Source organism: Pinus tabuliformis, chromosome 9 (assembly GCF_031772625.1).
Source record: "Pinus tabuliformis cultivar Carrire ecotype Pingquan chromosome 9, CPIR1, whole genome shotgun sequence".
Taxonomy (NCBI): domain Eukaryota; kingdom Viridiplantae; phylum Streptophyta; class Pinopsida; order Pinales; family Pinaceae; genus Pinus; species Pinus tabuliformis.
The window spans coordinates 1,284,697,868-1,284,720,896 of record NC_142307.1 but is presented as its reverse complement, the minus strand read 5'-3'; the positions used below and the strand labels follow the sequence as shown (position 1 = coordinate 1,284,720,896).

General features: G+C 38.2%; 1 protein-coding gene across 2 annotated transcripts in view; it reads left to right on the top strand.

The window, feature by feature from the left end:
* The window catches only part of OEP16-3 (Mitochondrial import inner membrane translocase subunit Tim17/Tim22/Tim23 family protein), a 37,444-nt gene extending 15,324 nt beyond the window's left edge, over positions 1-22,120 (top strand). For both annotated transcript variants that reach the window (XM_089439305.1, XM_089439304.1), the window contains exon 3: positions 21,614-22,120. In XM_089439305.1, coding sequence (XP_089295431.1) covers positions 21,614-21,750 — 137 coding nt within the window. In that variant the 3' untranslated portion in view covers positions 21,751-22,120. The remainder of the gene's footprint in view (positions 1-21,613) is intronic.
* The last annotated feature ends 909 nt before the right edge of the window (positions 22,121-23,029 follow it).

Below are 23,029 nucleotides of genomic sequence, written 5' to 3'. Positions count from 1 at the left end.
TCTAGGAAAGCACTCTTTACATCCATCTGATGAACTTTCCAATTGAACTGAGCTGCTAGGGCAAGGACAAGCCTTATGGTACTCATCTTGGCTGTAGGAGCAAAAGTCTCCTCATAATCGATGCCTTCCTTCTGTGAGAACCCTCAAGCCACAAGACGAGCTTTATACTTGTCTATGGTTCCATCAGCTTTGTATTTCACTTTATACACCCATTTGCAGCGTATGGGCTTTTTTTCGGCAGGAAGATCAGAAAGTGTCCAGGTGTGATTCTTCTGAAGACTCTGGAATTCGGCTTCCATAGCCTGTTCCCACTCAGATGTACCCTTAGCCTCTGAATAGGTTTGAGGCTCAAAAACACTGTGTAGGTTAGCCATAAGAGCAAAATTGACTGTAGACTGTTGTCTGTTCTTATGTCTAGAAGTTCTACCTTCAAGGAGCTCATCATCCGGAGATCATCATCCGGAGATCACCAATGGTTTTAGCCCACCATTTAGGCCGAAGAGAAGAAGAACCAATATCAGGAGTAGAGGAACCAATATCAGGAGGAGATGGAGAAGACTCAAGAGCAATAGGGGCAGCAAGGGGAGGGTTAGCTTCTGGAGAAAGCTCAGATAGAGTATTATCAAATACTGATGCTACATCATCCCTCCCATCAGGTGGACCGACCGGAAGAAGAACACTGTGAGACTGATCCTCAGAACGCTGCTCAGAAGAAGAAGACTGAAAGAATCCTCTGTCTTCATCAAATACTACATCTCGACTGAAGCTAAGACGACCAGTGGCTATATCTATCAGCCTATAGGCCTTGTGATGATCACTGTAACCTGTCATCATGAGTTTCTGGCTTTTGGAATCCAACTTAGAGCGCTTAGCAGATGGAATCCAAACATATGCAACTGAGCCAAATACTTTGAGGTGACTGGTCTTAGGCTTACGACCAGACCAAACTTCTTCAGGAGTCTTCCCTTTAACAGCCTAAGTAGGTGATCGGTTAAGAAGGTAAACAGCAGTAAATACTGCTTCAGCCCAGAATTTGTTTGGAACACTCCTGTGTTGTAACATGGAACGAGCCATTTCAACAACCGTGCGGTTGCGACGCTCGACAACACTGTTCTGCTGGGGAGTGTAAGGGGTGGTTAATTGACGTTTGATGCCATGAATATCACAGAAGTTGGCAAAAGCTGAGGAACAAAATTCCCCCCCATTGTCGGTCCTAAGGGTCATGATATTACAACCAGATTCGTTTTCAACTAAGGTTTTAAACTTCTGAAAGGTACTAAGAGCATCAGATTTATTTTTTAAAAAATACACCCACCTCTTTCTACTGAAGTCATCTACAATAAGTAAAAAATATTTGCAAGCAGTGATAGAAGCTGTATTCATAGGACCACAAATATCAGCATGAAGTAACTGAAGTACCTTAGATGCGCGCCAAGATTCTCCATTTGTGAATGAAGACCGATGTTGCTTTCCTGCTTGACAGGCGCTGCATACCCCCAACTGCTGAGTCTGAATATCAGGTAATCCTGACACAAGTCCCTCCCGAGAGCGCTGAGAGAGATACTGCATATTTAGATGCCCATATCGCTGATGCCATAGAGTGCTGATGGGAGAGACACGTGCTGCTAGAGCCACTTCTGGAGAGTCACCGGTGTCAAGTAGCCTGTATAGACCATGGTCCTCTAGCCCAACAACAACTGTTAGACTGGTCTCCCTGTCAATGATGGAGCACTTGTGTGCACTGAACACAACATCAAGCTGAGGAGAATTCCTCATAATCTGGCTGACAGATAGTAGATTAATCTCCATACCAGGAACATAGTATACATTCAGAAATATGAGTGTGCGTCCACCAGACTGAATTTGAACTGTACCCCTACCAGCTACAGTGTACTTTTCACCTCCACCAAATACCACGGAATCACTGAACGGTGAGAAGTCAATAAACCAATCACGCCTGTGAGAGAAGTGGCGTGATGCACCAGAATCAATGTACCATGCAGAGGAAGGAACATGTTCTGAAGACCTTTTAGCCATAAAGGCGTAAAAGGCAGAATCTGTCTGCTCGGAATGTTCTGCAACATTGGCTGTCTGATGTGGCCCTCCCTGTTTCTTCTGTTCAGAAGCAATCCTCTGTCGGCAATCTTTCTTCATGTGACCGAACCTGTGACAGTAATTACACTGCACACTTTTCTTCCTAGCAGGATCCAAAGACTGAGAAGAGCCTTTCTGCTGAAAGGACTGAGAGGACTGGTATTTTGCAGTAAATGCATTTTCTGAGGACACTGATGAAGCACCACTACCAAACTGCTGTTTCCACCGATCCTACTGCAGAAGTTTGGTACATAAATTTGGAAACTTCAGATCAACATTTGTGGTCGTAATGTTGAGAGTTTCTATGAAGTGTTCATAAGATTTCGGTAGACTTTTCAGAGTAATGACTACCATATCTTCTTCCTCCATGGTCCGACCAATGGCTTCGAGTTGATCTCGAATGTCTTTAATTTTGTTGAGATGTTCCTGTAAAGACATATGTTCATCCATCATGATGGAGAACAACTGATTTTTGAGAAAAAATGCTCTGCTTTTGTCAGATGTCTCGTGCAGTTCTTTCAATTGTTGCCAGATTTCGGCAGCGGTCTTGCCAGAAGGAATCTGAGGTAACTGATCATCAGCGACAGAGAGCTTGAGAAGCATAACAGCTTCTTGATTTCGATCATCAAATTTATCTTGATCGGTACCAGCTGTACCGGGACGAGACTCTTTGCCCAAAATGAGCTGATCAAGACGCCTGTATTAAAAAATGGTCAGCATTCTTTGTTTCCAAATGTTATAGTTGCTGCCATTAAAGCGTTGATTTCCTTCTAACATCAGATTGGTGAGCGTGGCCATTTTCCCAAAGACAATACAGAAGTCTGAAAAAAACAATGTAGCTGTCTGCTTAAAATCCCTCTTTCAGAATGACTGTACCAAACCTTAACAAATTCTGATTTGAAAGAAAATAGGCTTTCACAATAACTCAGATCTGTACCTGATCAACACACCAGATCAAAAAATATGACAAGAGGTCACATGTATCGATATACACGCTGATTATATATACGCTGTTCTGTTCTGATTATATATATGCGTAGACTGAATGCGTGATATATATATGCTGTTATATATGCGTGATATATGCTGTTATATATGCGTGATATATATACGCTGTTATATATGTGTGATATATGCGTGATATAATCTGGACTGAACTGGAGAAAGCCGTCACTATAATCTGGAAAATGCGTGATATATATGCGTGATAGAATCTGAACTGAACTGAAAAAAATGCCGTCACTGTAATCTGGGAAATGCGTGATACCTTTTGAAAAAATGCCGTCACTGAAAAAATGCTTCACGTGGTGAAAACGGAACTGTAATCTCGATCTGTCGAATGAGCCAAAAATTCGTGAGCAAAAAAAAAAAAAAACGGTTTTCCGCTTCTCGATCTGGTTCCGCTTCCGGTTCTGATACTCAGGCTCTCGATACTCAGGCTCAGGATACGAACGCGATTTCCACTGACGCTTTTCCTTTTCACAGATATAGTGACCCCGAGCCTTTTGTGTGGTCTTGAGATTCGAGTCACGATAGTGGCATCAATGGCCCCGAGAGCAGAGAAGAGGCCCGCAGCTGGAAAAAACCGGTGGTGGGGAATTCGTCTTCAACAGAAAAGAAGCCTTTGAAGCCGGAGAATAAGCTATTAAGGGAAGGCGACAGAAAGCGCAGAAGCTGGCTATTACAGCGAGGGTGAAAACCGAATACGGGTTTTACAGATTGTGCTCATCCCCGTCAATTTCAACAATAAAAAATACCGAGTCCTTGAACTTGCGCGTATTCTTCCTCTTCAGGAGCTAGGCTTCAAGGGCCACGAGAACCATGAGACACCACAGCTTCAAACAAATAAACTGTTCCTTTCAAAGCAATTTTACGATTCCGAGCACCGCCACAAAGTTAATTCCTCATAAAGTGATAATGCAGGAGAAGAATCCCTTTCTGTATCGAGATTGACGACTGTAAGCTTTTATCACAGTGAGCAAAGCCGAGGCTAAGACTCAGTGAAGGCTACCTGGCTTACAGAGGGCTCGACCTTAGAAAGGAATGAAGGAACTCAAGAGATTAGGATACGAAGAGGATAGCTAATCAAGAAATCTACAGATCCTGAGAGCAGTTTCGAAATGAACTACTGAATTTTTCAAACTATGAAAAATTATTTCGAAAAAAATCCCTGTGCTCTGATACCATAAAAGAATATCGAATGAATTAATTAGAAATGAGCAAACAGCTCAATGATAATACAAAGATATTTACAATAATAGAAACATCAGGTTTCTATGTAGAATATGGAAACAAACAGTTTCATCTAAGAAACTGCTAAAAGAATAAAAATAGCAACAGCTAAAAGACTGAGCATTAAATACTAAATAGGAATATTCTAATAAATCAGGCCTTAGAAGCTCAATTTTATCCCAGCGAAAAACCCACAGAAAGATAAAGCTATCAAGTCCAACCTTAGGAACTTCTAAATTCTTCTTGAGATGTTCAACAAGCTCATAGCCTCAGTCAATCTCAGAGATACTTTTTGAGAGTTCGATATGTTTAGAGGGCAACCAATTGCCCTTTTTATACATGAATGAGAGGGGGCTAAATTGGGGCTGACCAACCCATAAAAATACAAGATGGTTTCCAATAAAAAACTTCAGTCAAGCCGACCTGTACGAGGAAAGCCAACCAGTAGGAGGAGGCTTAGACTTCTTACAAAAATATTATTTTTTGTCTTTCATAATAGCTCCTTTCAAGCTGACTTGGACACATGGACTTAGGTCAATTTAAATTACAATTTGACCTCCTTCTAGGGGCAACAATGAAATATTAAGGGCATGGATTCATGGGGCATGAGCTGGAGACACACCCATCATTTGGGGCATAAACATTCAAGCTTGAATATCTCTCTAGTCAAGAAGACCCACAAGGCATACCACCTATCAAACAGGATAGCGTGACGAGGGCTGCCAATCTAGAGTGGTCTTGCATCCAAATTCACTGTCTTTTTGCAAGCGTATCATCATCATATCAATGGCCCATTCGCCCTTTGACATCAATGACAATTTCTTCCAACAACCTCCCCCTTTGTCATTGATGTCAATACTCATGCTACCCCTGTCATCCTGCGCCACTTGTTGTCATGCTTCCCCTGTCTCCATGCTTTGATTCCTTTTGCCCCCCTTGACATCAATGGCAAAGGGTGCCTTGTTTCTTTTGGGCTGCTCCCCTTGAATACATGGCACTAAACATTGCTTCTGTCTTCTTGTTCTTTCCTTCTTTGTTGTTCCCGAAGCTCTTTTTCTTGGATGAAATTCTCTTTTGCTCAGCTTGGTCAAGAATGTATATATTGTTTGGTCTTCTTGTAGCTGTTGCAACCAATCTTCCTGAGTCTTCTTCTTCGATTTTCCATTTCCAGAAATCAAACAAGAGATTATACCCTTGATGACACATTTTGTCGACATTGAGAAGATTGTGCTTCAAGTCCTTAACCAACAAAACATTTGCCGCTTTTAAAGTTCACTTCAAAGATTTACTACACCTTTTTTCGAGTATCTTGAAGGTGGGGTTATCTCCAAATGCAACACTGCCGATTTTTCTTTTTAGGTTGACAAATTTGTTTTGATCTTCTGTCATATGTGTTGAGCGCCCACTTTCTATGTACCATTCATTTTCTTTGTCTTCAACGATCAATGCAAGATTGCAATCTTCCTTCTTTTTCTTTTCCCATATCATAGCCGGCTTCTCCGTTTTAATGATTGGGGCGTTTTCTTTCATAAGCTTGCAATCTCGTGCCTTGTGACCAAGATTATTGCGTTTGTAACATACAATGTTCTAATTTATTAGTGGTTCAAATGGATTGTAGTTTCTATTGGAATATCCATGAACATTTTCTGATCTATGGTCATTTCTTGCAAATCCATAATTATTCCTGCTTCTTGCATAATTGTATCTTGCATTGATTTACAATGAAGTGCTTTTTGCCACAATTAAAACATTTAAAGGGTAACTTAACTGTTATATACCTAGGGGGGATAATATGGGGTACCAAGGGAGGTATCCAAGGTAATAATGTAATAATGGGATGGGCCATAGTAATAAATAAGGTGGTTAACCCATGTCATGTAAGGGACCACAAGTAGTTAATAATAATGTAATGGGCCCATGGTATTAGTTGATGGTATGAGGGAACCATGGTAATGATGCATGGTATTGTATGTATGAGGCCTATATAGAGGCTAGAGACTCCACATGGAGAGATATGAAGAGAAGTATTATTGTATGACAGGCATATGGCTTGTGGAGTGCTCTCCTTCCTTAAGGAGTGAATATATGGTGTTGCCCTACCTTAAGGGTTTGATCAATAAAGAATCATTTCATATTATCTTTGGGTTTACTTGCATTATCTTATATTTTTATATGAGATCTATAGTATTTCCAGGTTAGATCTACAACAATTGGTATCAGAGCTACAACAAGTGGTATCTGATACCAATTGTTATAGATATAACCCAGAAATATAAGATAATGCAAGTAAACCCAAAGATAATATGAAATGATTCTTTATTGATCAAACCCTTAAGGTAGGGCAACACCATACATTCACTCCTTAAGGAAGGAGAGCACTCCACAAGCCATATGCCTGTCATACAATAATACTTCTCTTCATATCTCTCCATGTGGAGTCTCTAGCCTCTATATAGGCCTCATACATACAATACCATGCATCATTACCATGGTTCCCTCATACCATCAACTAATACCATGGGCCCATTACATTATTATTAACTACTTGTGGTCCCTTACATGACATGGGTTAATCACCTTATTTATTACTATGGCCCATCCCATTATTACATTATTACCTTGGGTACCTCCCTTGGTACCCCATATTATCCCCCCTAGGTATATAACATTCCACCCCCCTAAGCATGTTTCGTCTTCGAAACATGGGAAGAACACAAATAATAAGATCTACTCAAAAGAGTAGTCCACTGATACCATGCACATGCATCTAGCCATCCGAGAGAAAGGTGAACCCTCGATCTCGCTGGTGCCTCGCTCGCTTGAGATGGAAGTTGACCGTGGCAGCTCTTCTGTGTTGATGTGCAGTGGGTGGATCTTCTCTCCTCGCGATCCGCCATGTGACGACTTGGTTTCCATCTTGATGGTTGTCTCGCTGGGTGATGTGGGTGATGATATGTTGAAGTTTTAACCCACGATGGCTTTTTCTTGACTTCACCCTGCTGTGGTGCCTGTTGTGGTGTCTTCTTTTTTAATATGACTTCAACCACTGAGCCCTCCTTTGATGTATCATCACCTGTAACCTTTTCTTCTGCAGCCTCTGTTTGTGTTTGATTGTCGATCATCAAAGGCTCATCATCTGATATGTCAGTCCCTTGAACATCTTCTGCTACAGCCTCCATGTGCTCTACCTGTTTATGGATGGAAATATCCTGTAATGTAATTTTCTTCTTTTTATACCATAGCTTCAGGAATTTCTTCTGCACATTAATATTGATAGTACCAACGGATTCCATCCAAGGATATCCCAAAACAACATCCATATTATCCATCTCTGAAGCATAAAAATCACCATGCAATACATATTTATCCATAGAAATCTTCAAATCCTTGTACACTTGAACATCCTCATTATCAACCTGTGTATGTTCAATTTGTTTTGCTGGGACTTGTAATTTTTTTGCCAAATTAACACTGATAAAATTATGTTTACAACTAGGATTGATAGAAACAATGATCTTCTCCTTTTGAATGAATCCATGAACCTGCAATAAGGAGACACCTGTAGCAATTAACCTTTTATGTGTCTTATTCTCCTTTTTTCTAGCCCGAGACCATTTGTCCAGAAAGACTTTTTCATATTCTGCATCTGAAAGTTTGGTCATCTGCTCGTGGTCAAGTGATAACCACCAATTTTTAGCTTCATCTCTCACATTACATATTATTGGAATCCTCCAATATTTCCCATGTGTAGACTTGTATCTTTGTATGTATTCTTCAATAGTAGGACCATTATCTTTTCCTGTAAATAATAGAAGCTTGCTAGAAGCCATGAATGGTTTGGAAAAAAAAAAAAATTTCACTTGGCGAAAATTTGAAAATGTCACAGTTTCGTCAATATTGCTCAAAATCTCTATTATAACCTGTTTTTGGAAATGGAACAACCATTCTGCATCTGCCCATGTGATAGAAATCCTGATCCAGGCACTAGAATTCCAGATCTGCGCTGCAACTCTCCCGTCGTCACCAAAATTTCTGCAAAAAAAGAGCTGCTTTTAAATCAGCGATATCTCCCTCATCTGGACTCCGATTCGACTGATTTTTTTTTTGAAATTGGGTAATTTTTCTCAAACAATTCAGATCTACAATTAGATTTTGTAGATCTTGCACCAGGACGTCTAGATCTGCGCCGCAAACTCGCTGCCCTGAAAATTGCAACTCCACTGATTTTTAAATCAGCGATATCTCCTTCATCCGGACTCCGATTCAACTGATTTTTTTTTGAATTCGACTATTTTTGCACAAAGAATCCAGATCTGTAATTATATTTTACAGATCTTGCACCAAAATGTACAGATCTGACCTGCAAAGTCGCCGCCCCCGAAACCCTGCAAAAAATAAAAAAAAATTTCCACTTTTGTGCCCAAGAAAGTGCTCTGATACCAATTGTTATAGCTCTGATACCAATTGTTGTAGATCTAACCCGGAAATACTATAGATCTGATATAAAAATATAAGATAATGCAAGTAAACCCAAAGATAATATGAAATGATTCTTTATTGATCAAACCCTTAAGGTAGGGCAACACCATACATTCACTCCTTAAGGAAGGAGTGCACTCCACAAGCCATATGCCTGTCATACAATAATACTTCTCTTCATATATCTCCATGTGGAGTCTCTAGCCTCTATATAGGCCTCATACATACAATACCATGCATCATTACTATGGTTTCCTCATACCATCCACTAATACCATGGGCCCATTACATTATTATTAACTACTTGTGGTCCCTTACATGACATGGGTTTACCACCTTATTTATTACTATGGCCCATCCCATTATTACATTATTAGCTTGGGTACCTCCCTTGGTACCCCATATTACCCCCTCAATGCAAGATTGCAATCTTCCTTCTTTTTCTTTTCCCATATCATAGCCGGCTTCTCCGTTTTAATGATTGGGGCGTTTTCTTTCATAAGCTTGCAATCTCGTGCCTTGTGACCAAGATTATTGCGTTTGTAACATACAATGTTCTAATTTATTAGTGGTTCAAATGGATTGTAGTTTCTATTTGAATATCCATGAACATTTTCTGATCTATGGTCATTTCTTGCAAATCCATAATTATTCCTGCTTCTTGCATAATTGTATCTTGTATTGATTTACAATGAAGTGCTTTTTGTCACAATTAAAACATTTAAAGGGTAACTTAACTTTGTGTTTTCCAGTTCCCCTCGTGAGCTTGCTAATGAAATTTGCTTCTTCTTCATCTGGTTCATTCCATGGTATTCCTTCAACCTTTGAGTTCTTTTTTTCTTGTCTTCTTTGTGGCTTTGAACGCTGCTTCTTTGTTTGACTGTTTGGCTTCTGTATCCGTTCTCTCATTCCATATGCTGTAAGGGTGCGTAACGAACAAAGTTCATATACTCAAAGGAATGCTCTGACACCAATGTAACAAACAAAGTTCGTATATGCAGTGGAATACTCAGAAGATTTGGTATATAAAAGTATTCTTTATAGGACAAAATATATTATATAAGAATATTGAGAATATTCATTCCTTTGAGTCTACAAACTTTGTTCGTTACATTGGTATCAGAGCTGTTCGATCTTCTGGCCGCTAAACTGCTGCACAGAGCCAGTTTGATCTGGTCTTTGGCCATTAAAGTCTTCGTCAACGTAGTTATCACTGCAATCAAAGCATTTCGCTACAGTTTTTGGAGTTTTTCCATTTTGCGAGTTTATGATTTAGGCCTTTGGCCATAGGAAAAAAAATAATATATATATACTAAAAAAAGAGTTTATAAGAGAAAAAGAAAGTTACAAAAAGGAAAAGAAAAAGAATATATAATGAAAAAAAAGGTCTAGATATTCTACAGCTGTTTACAGGAGTAGTTTGGTTCCTTGAATATGGGCTAAAACATGCCTTTTTAACCCTCAGGCCTGCAGCTTTTATGTCCCTATAACAAATCCTTATCAGTGATCATAACAACGCTAACATGGGCTCATAAGCAATCCTCAAATAACTCGGCCTTATTGCCTTAAGAGGGCCGAATTTTGGCTAAGCATTGGCCTCAGATCAAGCCTTAGAAGCTCGATTTTATCCCAACAAAAAACTCATAGAAAGATAAAGCAATCAAGTCCACAAACCTTAGGAACTTCGACCTTCTTCTACAGATGTTCAACAAGCTCATAGCCTCAGTCAATCTCAAAGATACTACTTGAGAGTTGGATATGTTTAGAGGGCAACCGAGTGCCCTTTGTATACATTAAAGAAGGGGGTTTAAATTGGGGCCGACCAACCCGTAAAAATACAAGATGTTTTCCAATAAAAAACATTTATCAAGCCAACCTGTAAGAGGAAAGACGGCCAGTAGGAGGAGGCTTAGACTTCTTACAAAAATATTATTTTTTATCTTTCATTATAGCTCCTTTCAAGCTTACTTGGACACATGGACTTAGGCCAATTTAAATTACAATTTGACCTCCTTCTAGGGGCAACAATGAATTATTAAGGCCACGGATTCATGGGGCATGAGCTGGAGATACACCCATCATTTGGGGCATCAACCTTGAAGCTTGAATATCTCTCTGACCAAGAAAACCCACAAGACATACCACCTATCAAACGAAATGTCATTATGAGGGCTGCCAATCTGGAGTGGTCTTGGATCCAAATCCACTGTCTTTTAACAAGCATATCATCATCATATCAATGGCCTATTCACCCTTTGACATCAATGACTATTTATTCCAACAAGGTATTATGAACTAAATTATTCTATAATGGAAAAAACAAGTTTATGCTTTAGTTCAATTTTTAAAACATTTTAGAAGCTTTTTGGGTACTCAAGAATTATAGTTTATGTTCCACATGCTGTAGTGAAAGACATATTGATGCAACATAATGGTTTGGGCATTTGGGGAAATGGTTTTCCTAGATTCAAGGATATTACATGGGGATTAGACCAACAAAATTTGTAAAGGGTCAATGGTTGGACAAGATGCTCATTGAGGGGAAAGAAAGAGTCGTGGGTTTGGAAGGAGAAGGTGGTCACAACATGGTGAATGCCCATGTTACTTGGGAGCGGGAGCGAGAGCGGGGAGCGGGAGCGAAAACGGGAGCAGGAGCGACCATTTTCAGAAGCTCCCGATTTGGGAGCGAATCCGGGAGCGATTTTTTAAAAATATATATATTTTTTATATTTTTTAATTTTTTGATACATATATGTCAACAAAAACATGTAGAATGATGAATTAGACATAAAAAACATAAAAAAACATAGATTGATCATTGAACCATATCACATCAATCATCTAGAAATTATAATCGTCATCAACCATGTCCACAAGTTAGTAAAATACATATTACAACTGCAACATATTGAGTCTTATAAATCATGATGCATCAAATTCAATATTAAAGTTTCAACTTCAAGCTTTTAGAATTGAAAATTCAATAACATTTATCATCATTGATCACTAAAGTTGTACTTGTAAGCTAAGTTTAACCATTACAAGAAGTAATATCGAAGATATTTCTAAGTCCTAACTTCTAACTGTTAACATAATATGAAATGTTAAAAATTTATAAAATGAAACATGAATAATGAGATGAAATGAAACAACTTTAGCCTTTCACAAAGCATCATATTCATAATTCACAATCGTTACCAATGAGTTATAATTGCCAAGGCCCAACTTCAAACTTCAAATTTTCATTGTCACAGTGATATAATGTTTACAAAAAATATCATAATGATATGAAAGAGTCAAGAGTCAAGGACTCAAAGCTCAACAGTTATGAAAATTAAAGTCTAATAGAAACTAAAAAAGACAAGTAAACTGTAAATCTACATGTGGCCCTTGCCACGAGAGTCTCCAGGAGTATAAGCAGGTCGTGGTGGTCTTCTAGGAGTCTCCCGCACAGACCGACGACCAGAACTAGAACCTCCACGTGAGGGTGTAGATGGAGGTGGCGACAGCAAAGGAACAAGACTCGGACCTCGAGCACTGCTATTGGATGGTGGAGGTGGAGGTGGAGGTGGCATGGCTGCTGCTACATTTTCATCCCTTACAAGTTCCTCTTCTAGTTCTTCAATATGTACAATGCCATCCTCCAAATTGTCATCCTTTGGGTGATTGTCCCAAATTTTATATGTGGGATCTTCATTAGCCCGATCACAGTAATGACTCAACAACCTCAAGTTGTAGTGCACATAAACCAAGCTTTCTGCTCGGTTTTCATTGAGTCTGTTTCTTTTCACATTATGTATATAACTGTAGGTGCTCCAACACCTCTCTGCAGAAGAAGAATTTACAACCTGTGAAAGAACTTTTTTTGCCAATTTTGGCAAAAGTCCGTGGCCGCCATATGTTTCCCACCATGTGAGAGAATCAAATTTATCTTTGTCGTCCATTGCATGGAAGTTACCATACAAACCAGTGCCACTGAAGTATCTGCCTATTTCAAGGCGCACAGCTGCACATTCCTCGCTGTCAGGTACCAACTTTTCTAATGCTTCCAAATATCCTTTAGTTACCTCTTGATCTAAATGGGGTTTGGTCCTAACCCCACCCCCTGCTGCAGGTTGGCCCAACCAAGATGTAGAGTAGTATTTTGGCGTAAGGATATACGCCAAGCAATGTAGTGGAAGGTTAAGCCTATTCCACCGTTCACACACACAATCATGAATCAGTTTGTACAAGTTGGGATCTCTATTATGAACAATGTCTTTATTTCCCCCAACATGGTATCCATTTGCTCATACACCTCGCCAATCATTGGTTTGTCTGTATCTGCAAACCGAATCATGTGATAAATTGGCTTGGTGAAATCCAATACCTGCCTCACAGTTGTCCAAAACTGCCCATCAAGAGCGGCCTCCTCCGCCATTTCAAAACCTGCCATGTCAGCTACATTTGTAGCCCTTTCCTTTAACACCTGCCAATGTGGACTTGATACCATGCTAGCTAATGCCTCTCTTACCTTCAAAAGGTGCCTGAAGGTGAGGTAATAGCTACCAAATCTAGTCCTCGCAATCTTCAGCAACTCCAATCTCGAGTGACTTCGGAAAAGGCCATGGGTATTGCTATGATTTGTAATAAATTTTATCATTTGTTTTCCTTTCTTGTACAAATTACCAATCCATTGGTATTGTTCATTTTTGTTTTTGACAATATCATACAACAGAAGGTTCAATGTGTGAACCAAACATCCAGACCAAAATATGTTCGGGTATTTATCCTCAATAATTGCTCCCGCTGCCTTACAATTAGTTGCATTATCAGTGATGACTTGGATGACATTGTATGGGCCAATACGCTCAATTGTTTCAAGTAATGCTTCTGCAATGTTGATGGCGGTCTTGAACTTGTCTGAGTAATCATGTGCAGCTAGAAAGATGGGACCACTAACAGACACAGCAAGAACACTTATCAATGGCTTGCCTTTTACATTTGTCCATCCATCAGATACAATGGACACCCCATTGTCAGTCCAAGAACTTGTCATTTTATTCAAAGAATGTGATATTTTTGCTTTTTCATGATCAAGGCCAACGGTTCTTGCCTTGTCATACCCAGGGCTCTTGTATCCTTTAGGGGCATCATTTATGGCAGAAACCATTTCGTGCCAATAAGGTGAGCGTAGAACATTGAATGGTATCCCACATGCATAGAGAAACCTGTAAACTTTTGAATCCACATCATTCCTACACCCCTCATCAAGGAAATCTGATTTGGTTCTACGCCTTAAAGATGATGACCCTGTGCCTCCATGTCCATATCCACTGCCTTGGGAGGATGCTGAAGGAGTTCTTTGTGATTGTGAGCTTGGTTCAAAGAAACCCTTGATTTTTTTGTTCTGTATTGGGCTTCCTCCTCTTCCCTTATGTATTTGGCTCTATCTGCTGTTGACACCGCTGTACAAGTTTTGATTCCTATTTGTTTCTCTCCATCCCATGGCCTTTTCCCGCAGAGGTGTCTTCTAGCACGGGTGTATGACCCTGTGTAATCAGTGTTGCAATGGGGGCAATGAAATTTAGTGGTTCCACCCCCTCTCCCTGTTTCAGCCCTGTGAACATATTTCCACAATGGAGTTTGGTCTTGTTTAGTTTTTTGAGGGTCATGTTCACCCTCCTCCAGCTCCTCCTCACTGGGGTTTTCACCCATTTGACTTTCTCCGGCTTCTTCATCCCCCTCTTCAGTTTGGGGCCCCCTCCGTTTCCTACTCTCCAGCACCATAATAACCATAAAAGGGACCAGGAAGAGGAAAATGCCAATAAATATAGCCAGGTCCATGGTGTTTGATGTTTGTAGGGTTTTGATTCTTGAATCTGCAAATTAATTTAATTTATTGGGATTAATTAATTTAATTTAAATACATGATCTTTAAACTCAAACAACTAAATTAAATTAACTAAATTAACTACCTAACCAGCTAAACTAACTAAACTACTAAGTTACTTACCTCTGCAGGCTTGCTCCTCGCTCCTTGGCACTTGCTCCTCACTCCTCCACACTTGCTCTTCGCTCCAGCTCCAAACTCAAGCTCAATGAAGTTATAATGAATTTTTTTTGGCCCATTGGGCTTATAAAACTAAATTTTTTTTCTAATATATATATATATATATATATATATATTTTTTTTTATTTTTATTTTTATTTTTTTATATATATATATATATATATATATATATATATATTTTTTTTTTATTTATTTATTTATTTATTTTATTTATTTATTTTTTTCTTTTTCGGGTCCGACGGATTTTTTTTCCGCCGAACCGCTCCCGGCCCGGCTCGAATTGCTCTCGGAGCGATTTTTAATGTCCGAGAGCGATCGCTCCCCGATCGCTCCCGGAGCGATCGCTCCCTGTGTCGCTCCCTAACAGACCAGGGAGCGCAAATTTTTTTAAGGGAGCGCGCTCTCGAAAATCGCTCCCGTCTGGGAGCGATTTTGGGAGCGCGCTCCCGAACCGCTCCCGCCCGGAGCGCGATTCGGGAGCGGGTTCGGGGGGGGGGGGGGGGGGCGCCCCTGCAACACTGGTGAATGCTATTTTTGATGATTTGGAGCATCACCATTGGCATATAGATGTTTGTGTATTACTTGAAAAATATTACATGTCCAAATGGTTTAGCATATCATCATAGAAGGGCTTTGAGACTTAAGGCATCATGATATTGTATGACTTAGGGAGGATTGGTGTTAGTTTTTCCAACAACCTACCACCCGATATTTAATTCCAAGCATTAAATTACTAAATAAACACACATCTAAGTTCCTAACAAAATTGTTTAGTGGAAGCAGTTAATGATCTGAATCACATGAATCACAAACAAATTTCTACCCAACAAATCAGTTCATCATTAGTAAAACTTAGAACTTACTTAAGCTCCCGTCTTGGGATAATGGCTCAACTGAGAAAATACATATTGCAATATTCTGGATTTGATCTAGCACATCTGCTCATCTGCTCTCTCTTGTAGATCTACTTCCCTAGCCTCTCTGCACTCCCTCAGACCTAGCACATGCTCAATGAGATACTGCTGTCAATCTTGTGCTACTGTTGTATGTTTTCTCCCTCTCCCTAGCCTTGCTTTTATAACTTTACATTGAGCCAAAACCCTTACCCTAACCCTAATGTCAAAGTGTTTGACGACTGAGATTAGATCTTGCCTTACTTGAGATCAATGGCTAAGATTAAAACTTGCTAAAATAAATTACTTTACTTTTCCTAAATTTTATTAGGTCAATAAGCCAACATATTAATATGTGCCTTTTTTAAAGTTGGACTTAGGCTAAGTTACATTAGCAATTTACTCAACCTAGAGCAAGTGTTCTAAGGATATGGGGGTGAATTTTGCATGCCTAGACACCAAGCCTGTGCAAATTACCTGCCCGAGCTACAAACTTCAACAATTGGCTTAGATGGACCTAGATGGGTTGGTCCTGAGGTGTGTGGACAAATGTTGAGTCTCGAAGATTGATGTTAGAGTTGCATGTTGATGTTTGTGGAGGACATTATTTTGCTAGAACTACAAGAAATAAAATTTGAGGGCTGGATGTTATTGGCCAATTGTGTTCTCTAATATGCATAAATTTGTTAGAGCATGTCAACCTTGTTAGTGGTTGTTTGGGAAGCAACACTTAGCTTCTTTGTCTTTGTAGCCTCTGGTGGTTGAAACTTGAGGCAACATTTCAACAATGGAGCCTTGATTTTATAGCTTCTTTACCTTTGTAGCCTATGGTGGTTGAGGCAACATTTCAACAGTGGAGCCTTGATTTTATTGGTGAGTTTAAGGAAAGTTCCAGTAACAGTTTTAGATGGATTCTCAATGCCACCGATTATTTCACATGGTAGATAGAGGCCATTCCCACCGAGTGGACCACCAATAGAGTAGTTCTTGATTTCCTTGAGAAGATTATCACTAGATTTGGTGTGCCATCCAGAATCACTACTGACAATGTCAAAGTTTTTGCCTCTCCAGAGTTGTCTTGACTTTTATTTCAGATATGGCATTGCCCTATATCCCATGCTTCAAACTACTATCCACAAGGTTATGGTCTTACAGAGTCGAGCAATATGTAGTTAAGAACTTTATGATGATCATCTAGTAAATTAGAGTTTGCTTTATGGGCTGATTGACTAACAAGTAGACAAGTGACAGGAAAATTTCCATTTTATTTGGTATATGGGATGGAGGTCATATTGCTTGTTCACTTAAAGATCCCAGTATATCAACAATTGCAACATTTCACTTCTAATGAGGAGGCAGTACAAGATAGAATAAACCAGTTAACTGAACTTGATGAGAAGAGGAGGGCATTTGACCACCTTGTACAGAGCTAAGAGAAAGTGAAGGAAACATTTGATAGGAAGGCTCGTTCAAGGGAGTTGAAAAAGGGAGATTTGAGAGTATTGTTATAACGTGGAAATGGCAAGATGAGTAATGGATACACAAGGCACATGGCATTAGAAAATAGTATAGAATCTGAAACGAATCGTTCATGTCTGTGTAATATGAGTTCAATATATGCATGGACATACGGTTAGCTTTTACTTCTACAGGTGTCAAGAAAGTTGGGAAGACTTTACATGTCCTTGTCTTTGACATATTTGCATGCATAATATAGGACAATTTCATGGTAAAAATTATTTGTAGGATGATATAGTTTATTTATGAGTTATAAATGAGTGGGAGAAAATAGTTTTATGGTTTGGTAATTCTGGAGTTATTTAATGTAAATGTAGCTATGTTATGATGTGGAAATAAGAAGATAATTAATGATCTCACAAGGTGTAGGGCAGGATAAAATAAAATACAGGGTGAAACGACCTCTTTATACTTGTGTAATATCAGTTTAATAGAGGCATGGAGATACTGGGGCCTTGATAACTAAGGGTATCAAGAAGTCATGGATGACCCTACATCTCTGTTGCCAGAGGAAAGTCTCTTTGTTACCTGACTGATGCCTTGGATCTTCAATCTAGCAGAACAATGCTCCTGTGCAATTGCCATAAATGCACAGGGAGGATTTCTATGACTAATTGCATAGTTTCCAGGGTTCATGGCTGCTGTAGTAGGTTCAGATACATAGTCTCCAATGTCGGGACTTTTTAGGGGGTTCAGGTGTGCCCCTTATGTGCCTCAGTCACTCTCACACAAGCACATAGAGACACAATTTTGATATGCATGCCCCATCTATGAAAGGATCATTTGGGAAGATGGAGAAATTTGTCAAAGTTGGTTGGGTTTATGTTTTTGAAATTTTCTATACTATAAATATATGAGTTATGCATAATTGATCCATATATTACTATTTTGAATTTGAAGCTCAAATTCCATGATAATCTTCTTTGTGTAATGTGACTTAACTGTGCCTGAAGAAGATAATGGTAATGGTAACAGAAATAACAGAAGTACCCGATATGTCAATGGTGATTGTTATACACACCCATACCAAACGTTGCAGTGAAATTTCTGGCACTGTCTTCTAGACCGACAAGCATGATCTAAAATTGTCATATGCTATGCGTTGTGGATGATAGACTGACTGGAGAATTCTAGTGGACATTTATGTTTTGTGGATTTGTAGGATATGTATGTTTTGTGGATTTATAAGTTACCATTTATTATGTTTGATTTAAGAAAAGGTACCAAACTTCCTAGAATAAAAGTAATCAAATTCCTATTCTTTTTAGCTTCCTAATACCCAAGAATGCAAATAGAATTAGGAGTACAAAATTAGGTTTGAAGACTACCTTAACAAAGCAGGAAGCACAAATCTAATCAGTGTTGTTCATGGTAAGCAATCATTAACTTCAATGTCTGTGCAATGATTCAATTCAATATAGCAGAGATGACATCCTTGTAAAGCAGTGATGTTATGAAGGAAAACATTTCTCTTGTAATTACTAGTTATACTGCAGGAATAGAAAGCCAATATACATTGATTCAAATGTAACTGCTAATCATGTTCCTTGTAGCTGTGTCCATGGTGTGAAGGCTATATTATATCATTAGACACCAGTGTATTATCTGGCAATCTTGAAACTCTGGTTGAGTGTGAAGGGAATTGGGATTTCACCCATTGTAAACTGACAGTGATCTTGATAATTTGGGGTGGTGGGATGCACTAAGCAAAAATGTACATTGATGCTTAATCCTTCTGGAAGAAAAATGTGTCAGTTTACAAAATGTCCAGCATTTAAAGTGGACACTCTACCCATCGTTAGGGAGGACAAGCTATAATAGTGATGAAACAATAGCTGGAGAAAGGATTTAAAGCAACAAATTAAGGGTTAGTCATTGGGATAAAATGATAAAATAATAAATATATAACAGTTGGAAAATAATTAAAAAAAAGAATTATGGAAATAAACGTTAGAAAAAGCATTATGTAAATAAATTTATGGTAAAATGATTCAGAAACATTTATTTAAGTAGATAAACTTGGGATGAGAGATAAAATCAATGTATCAGTGATGTTAAGGATTCGAGGAATGTAGGGGATGATAAATAGAGGAGGAAGATAATTAAATCAGAAATGGATTAGGCTGTCTTTAAAGGAGAAAAATAAGATGTGTTAATAATACTCCTTCAAAGATAGTCTAATCCATTTGTATTTTAATTCTCTTTCTCTTCTATTTATTATGTAATGCCCTTATTTCCGAGCATTGGGAACGGAGATTAACTCAATAGCCTAACCATTCCCATAGACTACATATTAAAATGTAATGTTGTAATTAAAAAACAACTAAAGAAAAAAAAATACTACAAGTCACTTTGTTAAAAGAAGAAAATGACCCATGGTAATTCAATAGTCCATAACTATAAAAAGAGATGATAGTTCACCCCTTAAGCATGCATTTGGATTATTGTTTTGTTGTTGAATTGAGCTCTTGGAGCTTGGCTTGGTGAGAGCCCATATGAAAGAGGGTTAGTTTCGATGGTAACTTGGTAGGTGATCCACCCTAGCTGATCCAGTTGAGGGGCTTCAGTATTGAGACCATGTACCCTAGCCACTCAAAAATGAGAGATCAAATTAGATCGACTCACTAGGGCTTAATTTGGAGATCACAATGAGAGGTCAATTAGATCTCTCACAGGTGCATAATGCTTGGAGAAGCCAGATTTAGGAGGCCATATTCCATGTCGCTGCATTCATCTTTGGAGGCCACAACATCAGCTTATTATCCAGCCAAGCATGCCATGTAACAGCGGTCATTTACAAATCTGTTACAGGTTGTGAAATTAAAGCATTGGCATGTAATCTCATATTCCATTTAATAAAAATAAGGCCGAGTTTTTGGCTGCAGATATTTGCCTTTGGTTTATCTGTTTGATTAGCAAAAATATTTTTCTGTGGAATTTTTTTGAAGAAATCTGTGATAGAAAACTTTTGCAAAAATGATAAAATAATTAAAAAGGGATATTACATATTATCCCTTACATTTCCAATGGTTATTTATATATTATTTTATTATTTTATCCCAACGACTAACCCTTAATTTTTTTCTTCAATTCCTTTCCCAACTATCGTTTCATCACTATTATCGTTTTTTCCTTGTCCACTTGAGACTGGATATTTTGTAAACTGACACAGTTTTCTTCCAGAAGGATTAAGCACCAATGTAGATTTTTGCTTAGTGCATCCCACCGCCCTAAATGATTGTTTCATTTTTATTATAGTATTTTTGTTCCTGACGATAGGTGGAGTATCCACTCTAAATGTTGGACATTTTGTACACTGTCACAGTTTTCTTCCAGAAGGATTAAGCATCATGTTTATTAACTGTGAAAACCTACACTCAGAATTTACATTGATTCTGTTGTATATCCTGCATGGCTAATATGTAGTATCATTTTCTTCAATCTCTTATACTTGATAGTATCATTTTCTTCAATCTCTTATATTTGATAATATAATTTATATGCAGTCTCCATCTTGTTGATTTTCTAGTGCTAGTTGGACAAACACAATTTTCTGCAACTGATAATTACTTGCAATGAGATATGATATTACTTTAACACACTCCAGAACATCATTAAGTAATTACACTCGGAAAATTCAACTGGTCAAACATTGACTGAGAATTTTGACTCCTTAGAAACTTCGGCCTCTTCTTCAGATTACTTCCCACGTGTGTGAGAGAGAGAAAAATGTGAGTCATTTGTTAAATTGTTCCTCCATAATTTATGCGATTCTTTGCACAAATTTAGGTAGAGGTAAAAAGTAAATATGTGGTACATTCTTTATAATTCAGTAATTAAACATATTTACCAAGAATTACTGCCTGCCATAATTTGTGCAATTTTTTTGCATAAATTTAGGTAGGAGTAAAAGTAAATATGTTGTACATAAAGATTGTAACAGCCTCATAAATTTAACACTCCCTCTTAGCTAGGGAGGTATTCACCTTGACTTCCTCAGATGCCTACTTCGCTGAAAATTTCCATCTCATGAAAAGATTGAATGAACCTGCGATGTTAATGCGTCCATCCACTTCATGTTCTATTCTAAAACCATGTGAAAAACAGCCTGCATCAGTATCATGCAAAATTTATTTGATGCAGTCTCCATCTTTGGTGCAAAGACTTATAAATATAAGTGGAGCACTGGTTTTGTGGAAATTCTACTGACTTTAAATGTAACAACTGATTTGTATTTTAAAAGATGCCTGCACCAGTTTTGCTTAATATTTGCGTAGTGTAAAAAGTGTTTTTTGGAAGCCTACATTTGAGTTGGTTCCTAACTTTGTTCAATTGAACTGGACAGGCCGCACCATTTCCTCAGCTATTTCTGCTGGTGCTGCGTTGGCAGCTACTGCTGCTATTGTTGATGCCAGTGGACAGACTACACGGATTGACAACGGAACGGTGTATTTTCCCTACACTGTTGAAAAGAAGCCCTAACTAATTTGTCAGTCAAATTGCAATTCTTATTAGTTTGGGTGAACTGAATTTGAGAGTAATCCGTTGGGTGGATGTTGGTCCAAGTTGAAAATAACTGGGCCAGGCTGAACCTTTCTCATGTTGGGATGAAATATGTTTGGTGTTCATTTGTTAATCTCCATCCTTGTTGCATAATTACACTTTCTGTTGGACAAGGAAGCTTGGACCATTTATTTGTCATTATCAAGTGATGTCTGTCATCTTGTAAATTTCAAGTTCGGCTCACCTTGCTTAGGGATTCACTTATTTTTTTTCAGTATGAAAGATGTGAGCAAAATAAATGAAATGGTTCATGTTGAGGAGCATAAACTAAGAAAGTGTTTTTAGTTTACATTTTTACCGATGAAATTTAATTTTGCAAATTGTTCATATATGTTTGGCATGTTTTTTTTTTTATTTTTTTATTTTTATTTTTATTTTTTATTTCTTTCTCGATGTTGGAAATTGTCCCTGGTTTCCTCAACTCCTGTATGATTGGCATTGTTTCCTTTTTTAAATTCTTGATGTTGGAAATGTCTTGTGACCATATAAATATCTTTGAAGTTCTCAGTTTCCTATGTGACTTTGTTTTGAAACCTAATTTAAACTTTGGCTCAATATTGCTTCGTTTATCAGATTCATCAAGTTGAATTCACCTTGCTTAGGGATTCACTTATGTCTTTTCAGTGTGAAAGACGTGAGCAAAATAAACGAAATGGTTCATGTGAGGAGCGTAAAATAAGAAATAATGTTTTTAGGTTACATTTTTACCAATGGAAGTTAATTTTGCAAATTGTATATATGTTTGGCATGGTTGTTTTTAATTCTTGATGTTGGAAATTGTCCCTGGTTTCCTCAGCTCATGTTTAATAGGTGTTGTTTCTTTTTCTAAGTTCTTGATGTTGGAAATGTTGAAAAGTAACTAGGTCCGGTCTTCGTAATGGCACGTGTAATTGTGATTTTATGTAATCGATGAAAAGAAGAAAAATAAAATTATTATTGTAATTCTTGTCTCATGGGTTTCAGGAGCAAGGAATTTTATTTTAGTGATGGCTCCCATTGTGAGCCTTTAGGATTTGTCATCTAGTCATAAAAGTCAATTTGAGTCTATGTCATGTATGAATGACCCTTCTTGGGCATATTATGCTTGTGTATGAGTCAATAGAAATGTCAAGTAGCCTTCCAAGACCAGGCACAAGCATTAACTTCAAGTCGGCTTCAAAGTAGAATTAACTAATTCTCCAACTGACATGTAGACTTG